Source organism: Colletotrichum abscissum, assembly GCF_030869225.1.
Source record: "Colletotrichum abscissum strain IMI 504890 chromosome Unknown Scaffold_48.1, whole genome shotgun sequence".
In the NCBI taxonomy this organism is placed as follows: domain Eukaryota; kingdom Fungi; phylum Ascomycota; class Sordariomycetes; order Glomerellales; family Glomerellaceae; genus Colletotrichum; species Colletotrichum abscissum.
In genome coordinates this window covers 330,738-344,027 of record NW_026850409.1, presented here as the reverse complement: position 1 = coordinate 344,027, position 13,290 = coordinate 330,738, and the positions used below count along the sequence as shown (strand labels likewise).

The window sequence follows — 13,290 nt, the reverse complement described above, 5'->3', positions numbered from 1 at the left end:
GGGTAACCTTATACAAGGGGGTCATACACTCATTATATAGATATGGGGTTTCTTCCCATAGCCATTCGTTCGTCATACTCATCAATATACACAGAATGACCCCTGCCTGTCTAACTGCTGCTCGATAATTGGTTGATGTTGTGTTCCGGGAGGTACGGGTGGCTGGGTGTGAGCAAGCTCTTGGGACAAATGACAGGAGATTGAGGCCACGGGGAATATCGCCACTCTTTTGCTGTCCGGGGATTGGATGCGCTGGTGAGGATGTTGCTTTGGGGGCCAGGCACCGGGTGCGATGACGACGATGAGTCCGCTGCCTTGGGATGGTGGATGGTGAACCGGGGAGGGTTGGGGAGTTGATGAGAGCGAATCGTTTTGGTGAAGCTTTCTTCTTCAGGGATGAAGAATGGTCTGGGTGTAGGCAGCAGTTGTGACAATCCCTGAATTGTGATTGAGAGTACGATTGCTTGTGCTTGTATGGGCGACCAGTCCCGGGCTAGTAATCTAGAACAAGAAGTACATTGCTATGATGCTATGGTTATAGTAGGAAAGGGGCTCATACTTCAAAGGGTGACTCGTATCTTTAGATTTCACATGCCGCAAGTCTGAAGATGTCAGTGTTCTTCAAATTATCGTGACGAATGTCAGTCCGCCTTGATTTATATGATTCACGCCTCGTGAAAAAGACGTCGATGACATGCCGCGATACTTGGTAGATGGGTCTTGTAGCATGTCCGGCACTCATGATGGAAGATTACACACCCCTCTACATCATCAAGATGTCACATCCGTCGTCTGTCCTATTATGGAACTCCTATTGGAGGATGAAGATCTCTCCATATCGAAGACTCAGGACAGTGTTCACGCACTGGGCGGCCGTGAATCTGCAAGTTGGATATTTGATAGGTCAGGCTTACGAGCTAGACATTCCCAGTCTACCGGGTAGCTGATGGAACGCAACGCGGATGCCTTGAGGCTCAAACCAATGTTGCTGGATGAGTCGTGATACGGATCACGAGCCTGAGGCAGATGACTCCTCGTTTCTCAGGATGTACCGTGAGGGAGGCCTCCAGCGTTCTTGCAGGCTGTGGACAAGTACATCTGGAGTCTTCAGCGTGTTTCAAAGTGTAGCATGTGATTAAGTATGAATAACGCCACGATGTCTCATATTGAAAGATGATGTCTTTCGAATCCAAGATCTCATAGGTTTTGTGAGATGAGTCATGGTGATGCTCGAGTCTAAAAGGCTGTGTCGCTTCGACTACCTCGCATAGGTTGACATCGTGAACGAGACGGCAATGCCTCGATACCTAGGACTTGTATATCTCAACATCTATCACATGGTTTGCGAAATACCCATATTGCGTTTGCCTGATAGCGAGACTCAGCGACTTGCTGCGTTGGCCAGGATGAGGAGTCACAGGACATCACCGCACTTACTCGCATATGTCAATGAAGACCCTACGAGTACCACTCATATCGCCACAATGCTACGAGCTGCACCATATCTTGCGGCGGCGTTTTTCTGCCTGCCTGGTCGCCTCCGCCTCTTGGTCGATTCTCTTCTAAGCTTTGGATGCTGATGCCCGTCGAGAGCTGATAGGCGTACGTACGCGCTGCGAAGCCTTGCTAACTGAATGGAGTCCAGTTTCTTTACGGCAAAGGAAACCTTCCACTTCATGACATGTCGTATTGATACAAGCAGGCTCGGGACGGGCCACAACCGGTGGGCAACCAGTTTGATACCACGATAATCCCCCGGAGATATAGCCACCTATCGGAGAGGAGGAAAGAAGATTTCCGTCTGGAGCTTTTGGCTGCGGTTAAGAATCTGGGGCCTAACTTTCACCGGAAATGCTATTCCCAGAGCAAGAACGAGCTTATGGGCCCCCTAGATGTTTCTCCTCTCCTAGATATCGTTATCCAGTCCTAGATGAGCTACTGTGTTTGAGATATTGGGCAGAGGTCACAAGTAGGTATGTAGGACATGGAAGGAGACTGAGTGAGCCAAAGTCTTTTAAGGCTCGAACGACGTATCAGGATCAGCTGACGTGGAACAAAGATCACTCAAGGAACAAACGATATCTCTAGTTCTCAGAAGTCATACTCATTGTTGTGCAGAAGAGAAGACCAAAGGCGCTCACGGGGAGAAGCACAGGACAGCTCATACCTCCTCCTCCCTTTCCTTCCCCTGTTTTTTTCAGCCTCCGCAAACCCACACATGTTCCCTTTTGTGCTGCTCAACCCCAGAAGCATGCCTGAGAGCCACTACTACTCGAAAGGGTCAAAAAAAGAGGTTCTGTTCCAAAGGTAACCCCCAAAACAGCAAAAGATTGCGTCGAGGGGGAATCGAACCCCCGGCTCCCCGACGCTGCTTGATGGCAACGGAGAATTTTACCACTAAACCATCGACGCTAATGAAAGCCGATGAGCTGTGATGTCCTGGGTGACGAGAATGTGCGTTCAGTAGGGATGTGGTACGGGTGGGTGGATTGTGGTTGGATTCGTGAGGGTTTGGGACCCTGATTTGTGTGGAGCACGCGACGGTGAACAGGGGTTTGGGCCGCTCAAGATGCTCTTGCATGCAAGTCTAATTGCGGCGTCTTGCTCGCTTCCTCAGTCATGTCCGAGGTTGCCTTGTTGTCAAAAATGAAAGATTAGACCTGAGCCTGTAATTATGTCAAGATTTCCAGGCCGCATCCTGCCTCCGTGATCCGTCGGTACTTGTTTCCACTTTTGCCGAAGCATCCAACCCCGATTCCGCGCCTTGACCCTGATACACCAACACAGTTTCGTGCAGCGAATAGTCTACGGAGCGCACTATTCCGTAACGAATTAAACAATGACGACTTAAAGTTTCTAATCTTTGCCACGGTATTTGAGGCAGAAGTTCTGTAAGTTATTAAGCTGAAAGAGGACGCCCTGGGCATTGGCGCTCTGGCCGAAGACTGGAGGTAGAGGCACAGGTCTAGAATTTCTCCGGAATAGCCACTAGTTTTGACAAATTGGCGACGCTACCGTTTCTCAAGTGGAAGTGGGCGGAGGAACTGTAGCTGAGCACTAGGTACGTGTAGACGCACGTTGTGGAATGATCTTGTCACCGTGAATAAATATCTAAAGACCTCAAATGAGACTGTACGTCTCGTGTGACTAACACCCATCTGACCCTCTTAGAGGATCATGAACAATGGCAATACATCAATGTCGAGTTTAGGGTTTCTGAGCCGTCGGAGAGAATAGCACGTCTGTTTTGGCGTCACTTGATCCCTTGAATCTTACTGTAAAGATTGAGGATTGTATTTGAGTGATTCAGAAAGAAAGAAGACTGAGTATGGAATCTCGGAATTGCGAAGACGATAACATACTCCTGGTATCATGTTGAGGTACTGCAAGCTATAGCATGCGTCCTCAGCAATGTCTATGGCCTTAATTCTCTTTTTATTAGGCGATCGTCTACAGGGTGCGTGGACTTTTTTCGGAAAGAAGGTACAATTTGAGCACTGAGCAGCAACAGGAAAACGTTACAATGTCCTCTCTTGGGTGTTTCGTGCTAGCGAGAAGCTTGTGAATTATGATTACGGATGCAGCCTTTCGTCTCAATACATTGCTTATTAAGATATGAAGTGAAGATAAGCCTATGAAAGGGTACTCAAAAGCCCGAGCTAACGATACAAACTAAAAAGGCTCATTGTAACAGAAGGGATGATCCTTCGACCCGCCAAAATTGAATTTGAATTCAAGTCCCTTTCCCTCTTCTTCCAAGTCGAACCCCACACAGGGATACACTTTTCCAAACCTAAGACTGTCGGTGGCTTTCGAGAAGGCATCTCCTAAAGTTCGATCAATACCATGTGAATCAAGCTGTGGATCTTGATACTTGAAATCTACCCATTTCCCATCTTTTACCGTTGCGTGTACAGAATCCTTGTCCAGTACTTGAGTACAAACAAATGCCCACGACATCAGGGTATCCGAAAGTCCCGGCGCCTCCGAAGTCTGGGCTTGGAATAGGACCATAGCCATTGTCAACAAATAGCTCCCCATCATCACTGTAATACGCCCACGATCCTTTGAACCAACCTAGCATTGTGTAGTAGATGTTGTTTGGAAGACTCGGGTCACAGAACCCGATTCCCAATATCCTGCAATGACTTATCAATTTTCGGCGCTCAGAGGTAAGATGATAGAGTCGGAAGCAATTTACCGAGAATTGGAGTTACGAAGGACTTCGACCTCGAATTGAAATATTCTCTCGATGGAGGGATACTGTGGTTGGCGCGTATACATCCTCTTAGGAGGTTCGGCGATTGCCTGACGACCTTCATCACTGTTGGAATTAGATATTCATTCATATCATTTGAATGTGTGAACCATTGCATAGTGATGACATACCGTGGGCGGTTGGGTATTTATCATGGCCATCGACGGGTTCGGAAGTGACTTGGAGGCTTTCCTTGTACTGGTCCCAAATTAGGGTGGCGGGACTCCTATAGTCGGGTGTCTTATCGATTTCCCCAGGTTTCGAGTGGTTGTAGAGGCTTCTGAAGGTTTCCTCGAGGCAGAAACGTTTCAGGTAGTCCATAGAGGACCAACTGTCTTCGTCAAGGCCATTTTGATCAACACTGTGATCTATCAAGATCTGCACAAGCTTCTTATCGCGAAGTAAGATTGCTACGTGGTAAGAGGTCTTCGACTTTACCCATGTCTCCTGCCTTCGATCGCCCGCGAACTTGTCGAATGCCTTTTGAGCGCTGGCTGGAAGCTCTTGGACAGAAAGCTCATGAAGGAATGAGAGAATTAAAGTGGTCTCTAGCAGAGCTTGCAACATGTTCCCAATCAAACCGTGGAACTGAGAGGATTGGGAGAAGGTGAACTCCTTCAGGCGGTGGAGTCTCTGGGAGTCTGATGTCTGTGCATGCAGGAGAAGCAACCGAGCAGCTTCTACTCTCCCATCAAACAGTGCTCTGTCAAGTCGGGTCTCGCCTCATAGACTTTCTTGATGAATTTTAGCAGATGGTTTCTTCAGTAAGAGAGTTAAGGCTTGTGAGTCTTCTACATCAGCCGCAAAGTGTATTGGAGTATACCCTCTCCACCCTGGAGCGGCCTGATTCACGTCATCTACTTCAGGGCCCTGATGTTGAAGTAGTTGTTTGACAATATCGTGATGCTCACTCTCACAAGCCCATGAAATAGGCGGCTGTTGATAGCTAGAGTCCTCGGCATTTATGGTCTTGGGCCATTGCTTCAGGATACCTGGGACAATTTCTGAAAATCCCTGTTTCCAAGCTGTGACCAGCAAGGACTCATGGCTATAGTCGAAAGCATTCTCTTGCACCTGGCCAGGGCTGCCGGCGCTCAAGAGATAGAGCGCAACATCTTGGTCCTTGCGCTCAATCGCCCTGTGTAGGGCTGTCCTTCCTTCCGAATCTGTTGCCAGCAGATTGCAATGTTCTGATACAAGCAGCTGAGCCATCTTTCTGCCACGAGCGTAATGAATTGTACAGCTGTTGTTTAAGTCAGTGCCGACTAAAGGGACCGCTCTGGACCCTTTAAGCAGTGTTTTGGCGACCTCTTTGAGGCTTTTTTTTCCAGCGGCGAACATGAGTGTCGTGATGCCGCGAGAGTCCTTTGCTAATGAATCTGCTCTCATTCATGCAGAAAGAATTTGAACACCTCAGTACGGCCGCCGATAATCGCATAGCGTAAAGGCGTGCACCCATTCTTGTCTTGGGCTTCGATGTTAAAGCCTTTCCCCTCTGGACTACGGATGCTATCGTCGTTTGCAACCTCAATTGCAATATGAAGGAATGATTTTCCACTGCTGTACCGGCAGCTTGGATCCATCGCAAACTTCAAAAGTGCGTTGAAGCAGGGATTGAACATGCTCTCAGAAACATTGGGAGAGCCAGTGACTGAGGAATCGGTGTTTTGCTGCGTCTGAGAGACGCTATCGTCTCTTTGTCTTGTTGCATTTTCCACAAGGTAGTCAACAAATAATCTTCCAGCCTCGTCGAGCTCATTTGAACGCGATCCCATATGCAGAAGCTGGGTGATCAACTTCGTATGTCCTAGCCTGGAGGCGATGTGAAGTGGTTGGCGGCCCCAAGAGTCCTTCTTCTCAAGAGATTGTTTTCCGCCGTGTTCTTTCAAGAAGTCAAGGGACCCCAAGTTTCCAATTTTCGAGACCAGATTGAGAGGAGTCAGGTCGTCAAGTCCACCGGCTTGAATTACGCTCTTACGCGCTTCGCCACTCAACTCACTCAACATAGATGCGAGGCTTTTAGATTTCCCAAACAAGGCAGCGATATGGATCGGACTCCGGCCTAGGCTGTCCAGTAACTTAGGCAAGCGGTCGGTCCAGACTGACGGTTGGGTGAACCATGAAAATGTTGAATTCAGGGTCATCAGCGAGATATCCATAATGATACGGAGTCCAACCAAAAATATCGCCGACTCTTGAAACCTCTTCTGATGCGTTACACATCGAGTTAGTAAAGCTCGATCGTCTTTGAAGGGTTGCAAAACTTTAAAAAAAGACTTTACAGATCATCCTGACTCAGTTGGTGTGAAGTTTGATACACAGACTATCGTGTTTTTAGCCAAACGCAATCGTTTTGGGAGTTGCAGGATTCTGTGTCACTTACATCAACACCCGCCGCGATCATCGCCAGGTGATGCCGCGTGAGGCCAAGAGTGTTCTTTGCGAAGATTTTGTCTAATTCATTGGACTCGCTTACTTCTCGAGAATTCTGGAAAATATTTCGTGACGGTCTTGGCAGCGGTAAACAGGTCGAGCTTTGCCATGATGCCGGCGAACTTGGGGGATTCGAGATGTCTTTCAATAGCTTCCAGCTCTCGACACAAGTCCGAAGGAGGCGTCATCTGTTCATGATACGGCTCATGAGCGGAGGACAAGAAGTCGACTGTAGCCACAGCAATGGCAACGTTCAACTTGTCATCTTCGTTGAGCTTCTCGCCCTTTGTCTTAATCGTTTCAACGAGCTTCTTGTGACAGGTCGCTGTTTTTACCCATCCACGCCCAGGGCCAACACGAGGCATCAATCTGGGAATGCCCTGGTCAGGCAAGAGATTCCTAGAACTGAGTGCCGGGATCATGCAAAGAAGGATGTCAGTTATGCTCCCTAGGCCGTATGATTTCATGCTTCGAATGACTTTGGTAAGTTCACGGTGGCGAAGTTGGGATCGGAGCCATGTCTTAGCAAAGTCGATCGAGTCGAAAGTCTGTGGGCCTTCTATCTCTAGCTCTTGTTTGACTCCATCGGGACCTGAATCCAGACAGTCTCTTGGAAGGAACTCCGAAATATTCCACATGAAACTGGTGAAAAGGTGTTGGGCCGAGATGGCCGAGAGGGACGCCTTCGACGTAATCCTCAGCTCTCTGGCAGCTGTTTTGTCTGCGTCACTGTCAATCAGGCTGTATAAATAAGCATCAACTTTAAACATGCAACACACCTTTGGGCGACTCAAAGCCGTTAATACAATCACTATTTCAACATTTGCACCCCTTCCTTGGCTTTTCTTTCGCGTTGGTTCATCGCTCTTGGGAAGTATTTCCCTGTCATTGCTTTTTCCGTCTTCACTTTCTTCGTCTTCACATTCTTCACCACCACTTTCTTCGTCATCGCTTTTGTAGTTGTCTCTTTGGTCGTCTTAAGTCGTAGTATCGCTCTATTCAGCGACAAGGCTGTCGACCCACCAAGAGACATCTCGTTTCAGGACGTCATTCAGCTCTGTCTCGAACAGTATCTTTATTGATTTCAACGTTGCTGTTATCAGTGAGCTATTGTCAAGCCTTACTTTTGGTGATTCGCAGACAAAGGTCACCTGCAGGTCTCTTACTGTATCCCGGCAATATTTGCAGCTGCGCAGATTGACCTATCCCAATTATGTGCTGGTCATTCAACAATCAGAATCCACCGTTACGCCTTTCCATACGGTATCCCAGAGTACTATTCCACGCAGCTTGCACAAAAAATGGCTTTAGAAGGCTTGTTCACCCAGTCCAAAAATGCGCGGACGATGACGCGTGATTGCAAGGCGTTTGTCTGAATATTGTCAGGGCCCAAAAGTGGGTGGGCTGACTTACATTGAATCTCGGATCTGCATGTTGCCCAAGGCTTCTTTCGAGGGAACTCTGGTCTCAACACATGGTAATGGGCTTGCGTGCACCTACATCGATGGCCATGAGGATCCTCGGGACCTCAGCCCATAACAGGCTGACCTATGTATCACAGCGACTGAAAAACACAGCCATTGTCTAGCAGCTGCTCGGTCATTACTGAGGCAAGATGGGTGTGTTGGTCTAGGATGAGGCTGGGGGACCTAGAGCAAACTGCCCGCGAGGCTAACTATCAAAAGCTGTCACGAGTTATGGCACGCAGTACTGAGCATATGGAGCAGGAAGGTATCAAGAATATTGGACTCAGGTGCGTGGAGACATGACGAAGAAAATGCAACGTAGGCCGTGACCTTTCTGGTGTTGAGCACAGCGGCGGTATCCTGTCTTGAATCGCGGCCGCATTGTCTAACAATCGAAGACTGGCAACAATGACAAGGTCCTCTGGGATTTGTACCTTCTGGAACGCAACTGGGAGGTCGCGTTGCGATTATTATCTTTTGTTCGGTGCCGATAATACTGAGAGTAATGATACCTGACGTAGGAGTATGGAACCTGATTTGGCAGTGATGGATTGATTCATTGACAGGTTACAACAACAACGACTGCGGCAGCTATGGTCTCCAGCACATCGGCGGTGAGCATTCAATGCATCGAATAATATATCGATTGCAAGAAAATCCTTTGAGCCTATCTCAAGATCATTCTGCGAATCTGCAGCAACATCGGACTTGGTTGCACGGCCCTTTTTTGGAGACCAAACGCCTAGCGATGTCGCCTGTTCTTAAAGCACGAGTAGCATTACAGGAGTGGGACTACTGTGGTGGAAATTAACCTCAGCGGCCGCAGTTAGACACTGTCGTGATACAGATTACGGTGAAGTATGCCACTGAGAGGCAGACCATGGCGACCAGTTGCGCTGCTCCCTTCCTGGTTGATCAAAGAACCAGAGCGACTGATAGCCAGTAGGGGTTCTGAGCTACACTCATGACTAGAGATACATGGTCAAACCCAAGCATCCTAGCATGGAGGCATTGGAACGCTGAGTCTCAATCAAGTCTGAACAAGAAAATTAATGGCATCATTAACAAAGAATTAAGTATTATTGATCTTGAAAAGCCCTTCGGCCCCTTTCTCTTTGCAACATTCCTCCACACGTCCGCCACTTACTGCGGTCAGTTGAAGCTGCAAGGAACTTGGATGACCCAGTCGGGGTAGATCAGATCCTTGTTCTTGATCAGGCCCGAGTTCTTCTGCTGCAGCACATCCGCAGTCGTACAGAAGTCATAGGCGATCTTGTTAAGGGTGTCGCCGGACACGACCACGTAAGCGCCATCATACGCCGAATTCTTGGCGCAGTCTCGCTGTTTGCCGGCGTTCCAGTGGCACGGCACCTTTAGGTTCATACCAGTCTTGATGTTCTGGATGTTGTTCCACTCCTTGATGACCTGAGGTGACGTGCAGAAGTCGGCGGCGAGAATGTCGAGTGTATCGGATGAAGTTGTGTAATACCAGCCTTCCGAGGCCTTGGTGTGCTTGCAGGAGCGACGGAGGGCGGCGGTAGAGCCCAAAGTAGCCGCCATGACCAGGAGGAAATCAGAGCGCATCTTGAAATGATGTGATGGGCTTAATTTGTTTCGGGGAATAAATGTTGGCAGTTGGTTCTGGAGGATGGGTAGATGCGGAAAAAGAGATTCAACGAGAGCGCCGCAAAGTGGGCATTTATAAAGCCGCTGCTGAAAATGTGCAACAACGCATCTTACGCTCATTTAGTATCTGACACGACGCCTCATCAAATGGTATCGTGAAGCCAAAAGCTTGTTGTCGGAAAGCCTTAATGTTCACCTTCAAAATCGCAACATGATACGACGAACTAGCCGCACGGGCCGTGAATTGCTCCGCCTTCTGGAATACTACTTTATTTAACTTCACGACGGCCCCATCGTTCATCTCCCGCCCTCGGGTTCACCGTCCACTCTGGCTGTCTACATCTTCTTGTTTCGCCTTATTTGTCTGAAAGTGACAAGTCTTATTATCGACAGGCTCAAAAAGCTGAATGCACAAGATAGTCCCCGGCCGCGGGAACGTAGTGGCTCAGATGTTCTTGAGTGTGCGACATTCTGAGGCATATGGCTGTGACTTGTCGAGACTAGAATCGCAGTTTAGACTCAAGTCAGCTATGCAATGCACCGGAGGGTAAAGTGTGAAGACTTGAAGGTATGGGTACTCTCCGGCTTTTGCGATGCCGAAGGTAGTCGGCTGACTCGCTAAGCGTGGCACGAGCCGCGATAGTGGAGTTGTAATATAACAAGTATTCGATGGTCTATCAAATACGAAGGTCTTTTGGACGAGTACGGCTATTCCGCACCCACACGAAGGCTATCCCGCACCCATACTAGGCCATATTTAATAAAAACTAGGGTAACACAGCCTCAATATACATTTTAGTAGCGACACTACTATAGAAATCACTACGTTAATGATTACGAGTTTATAACTACTTAATATATAATTATCTACCGAATTAACTATTATAATACTAGAATTGCTACTATTGCCTACCCGGGCTCGGGCTAGGCTAATTCTACTAGCTACCCCCTACTAACTACCCCCCTACTACCTACTATACCGTTAGCCTAATTACCCTAATTATAGCTACGGTAGAAGTATTAACAAGGCTACGAAGTAATAATACTACTACTAATTTAATAAAAAGGGTACGTCATAAGGGCAATAAGATTACTAAAAAGAGTACTACGGTAGTAATTAAGGCTACTAAAGTCTTACTATTTTAGTAGTTAACTTACTAAGCTATGAGTTAAATTAAGTATTAATAATAAAAGTAATAGTATTTCATAATATACTAGCTAACTACTCGTTAATAGCCTCAGTAGCGGTCTTCTACTTTTTCCGTAACTATATAAAAGCTAATATAGGGGTAAGAGTAGTACTTTAATAACGTAATAATAGGTCGTACTCAAAAGCAGAGGGCTCTCTTAAAATAGAATTATTACGTAAACTAAGGGTAATATTCTAACCCTAAAAGGGTGTAGTAAGCCTATTATAGAGAGTATTGTTATTAGTAATAATCGGGGTAGATTATTAATAATTAATACGTAACCTAATCATTTCTAAGTTAGCTTTACGGGTTACTTTATAAAGAGCAATAATTATAAGCTAAAATAGGGTAAAAAAGGTTAATTAACGTTTTTTTAGTAAAAGGATTAATACTAACGTATTAGATCCTAATCTAATTACTAATAGTAGTTAACGTCGTCTCTCGTAAATAACCGAGCTAGGTTACCTAACTTTAAATAATTAAAGAGGTCGTAGTAGTACGGTAGGCCCTATTAGCTTAAGAAAGTACTGGTATAGGGAGGCAGGCGCTTCGTATAAGACTAATTATAAAAGACCTTATTAGTAGTACGTAATTAATACTAAATTTAATTAAATACTTAAAAAGAGATTATTAACAAAAGATTCCTTATTATAAGTATATTACTATAGCCTACTTTAATATAATATTTTTATTTACCTACTTCCTCTTCGAATCGTACTTCTTTTATATAAACTATTTTAATAATAATAAATTAAAAACCGTAAAAGTTAAAAAGCTAATTACGTAAATACGACTTTAACTCGTAATAAGTAAACTCTATATATAACGTAACTTTAAAACTATAATTCTATAAGTAACTAACGTAATAAGTACAAAATTACTTACAAAAGGGTAAATAAACAGCTTCGAAATATAAAACTATTCGTAACTACGTAAAATTAAAAATTTTATAAAATATAGCCTAGTAATAATTAAAATCTTCTTTAATCCTAGTATAAACGCACGCGCGCCAAGCCTTAAGAATTCTATTAGGCGTTTATTTATACGAATTTAATAGTAAAATTAGTATAATTAAAAGCTATAGAAGCGGTAGAATTAGTAAATTAATTAAAAGTAAATAATCGTTATTAACGGGCTACGTTAGTTAAAGTAATTCGTAAGTTAAAAGTTAACCTAGCGGGCTAGCTATAAGATCCTTACTTTTTATAATCTCCGCCCGGTTAATTAACTCCTAAAGATTTATTAAATCTACGCTAATAAAATTAAGCTAACCGGAGCTCTCTAATTACTTTAATATCCTACTTTAAAAAATAATTTTAGTACTAGGTAATAGATTTTTTAGTACTAATACGCGAGGCTAAAAAGCAGCCTTATAAAAATTCTAAGTAGCTACGGATTCCTCTTTAAACATACTATCCTACTTCTATTTAATATTTAATACTATATTTTTAAAAATATACTAGAAGTAGATTTATTATAATATATCTAGAAATACTACCCTTATTACCTTTTTTAGCGTATTATCAAAGTCCGTAATAATTACTTTTAGCTATAAAATTTCTCTTTTTTTATATACTAATTTTAACTAGCTCAGTACCTATTTAAAAGTTTTTATATCTTTACTCGATATAAAATAAAAGGCCGTATTAAATATAATATAAACAAAAGTCGTACCGTTAACTTAAAAAAGCGGCATATTAAAGCAGTTAACCTACTCTCTTAATAAGTCTTAATAACTTCTAACTATATAATTACTAACCTTATAAGTATTATCTATCATAAGTAATTTAGGGTTCCTTTTCTACATCTTAAAGTACTACATATACGTCTAAAATATACTATCGATCCTACTTATTATAGGGCTACGGTAAATTATTAAAAATACTATATTATTATTATCGTTAAGTACTTATAAAAAGATCTATATTAAGGAGAGCGGGCCGTACTTATCCCGTTATAGCTTTTACTAAGTATTTTTAACGTCGCGCTATTTAATAAGTATACCTATAGAATTATAGATTTAAATAGTAATATAAGTAGAGGTAAGTCTTCTAGTTATTAATAATAACTCTACTATAACCCTAACCGTCTTTTTACTAAGTTCTTACTAACTTAGTTTATAAAAGACCTAGCTCGATAAGTATAATTCTATTATTAATAATTCGTAATTATACTTACTATATATTATACTTACCCTATACCTATCTTATAGGTTAGGGTATTAGTATATACGAGCCTTCTATGGGTAGCCCGTTTTTAATATTATCGTTTACTACTACTTAGCTACTAACTACCGCGGCTGACTACTACGCTTATA

At 44.2% G+C, this 13,290-nt stretch overlaps 3 protein-coding genes across 3 annotated transcripts; all 3 read right to left on the bottom strand.

The window, feature by feature from the left end:
* Positions 1 to 4,197: 4,197 nt before the first annotated feature.
* Positions 4,198 to 5,470, bottom strand: CABS01_13886 (uncharacterized protein; the record flags this gene model as incomplete). Its single annotated transcript, XM_060547227.1, has 3 exons — positions 4,198 to 4,316; positions 4,390 to 4,906; positions 5,120 to 5,470. 3 exons carry the CDS (start codon positions 5,468 to 5,470, stop codon positions 4,198 to 4,200), a joined length of 987 nt encoding a protein of 328 aa, XP_060394570.1.
* An 867-nt stretch (positions 5,471 to 6,337) lies between these two features.
* CABS01_13885 (uncharacterized protein) lies at positions 6,338 to 7,329 on the bottom strand (the record flags this gene model as incomplete). Its single annotated transcript, XM_060547226.1, has 2 exons — positions 6,338 to 6,465; positions 6,735 to 7,329. The coding sequence occupies 2 exons, from the start codon at positions 7,327 to 7,329 to the stop codon at positions 6,338 to 6,340; spliced, it is 723 nt and encodes a 240-aa protein (XP_060394569.1).
* A 1,980-nt stretch (positions 7,330 to 9,309) lies between these two features.
* On the bottom strand, positions 9,310 to 9,741 carry CABS01_13884 (uncharacterized protein; the record flags this gene model as incomplete). Its single annotated transcript, XM_060547225.1, has 1 exon — positions 9,310 to 9,741. One exon carries the CDS (start codon positions 9,739 to 9,741, stop codon positions 9,310 to 9,312), a length of 432 nt encoding a protein of 143 aa, XP_060394568.1.
* Between the last annotated feature and the right edge of the window lie 3,549 nt (positions 9,742 to 13,290).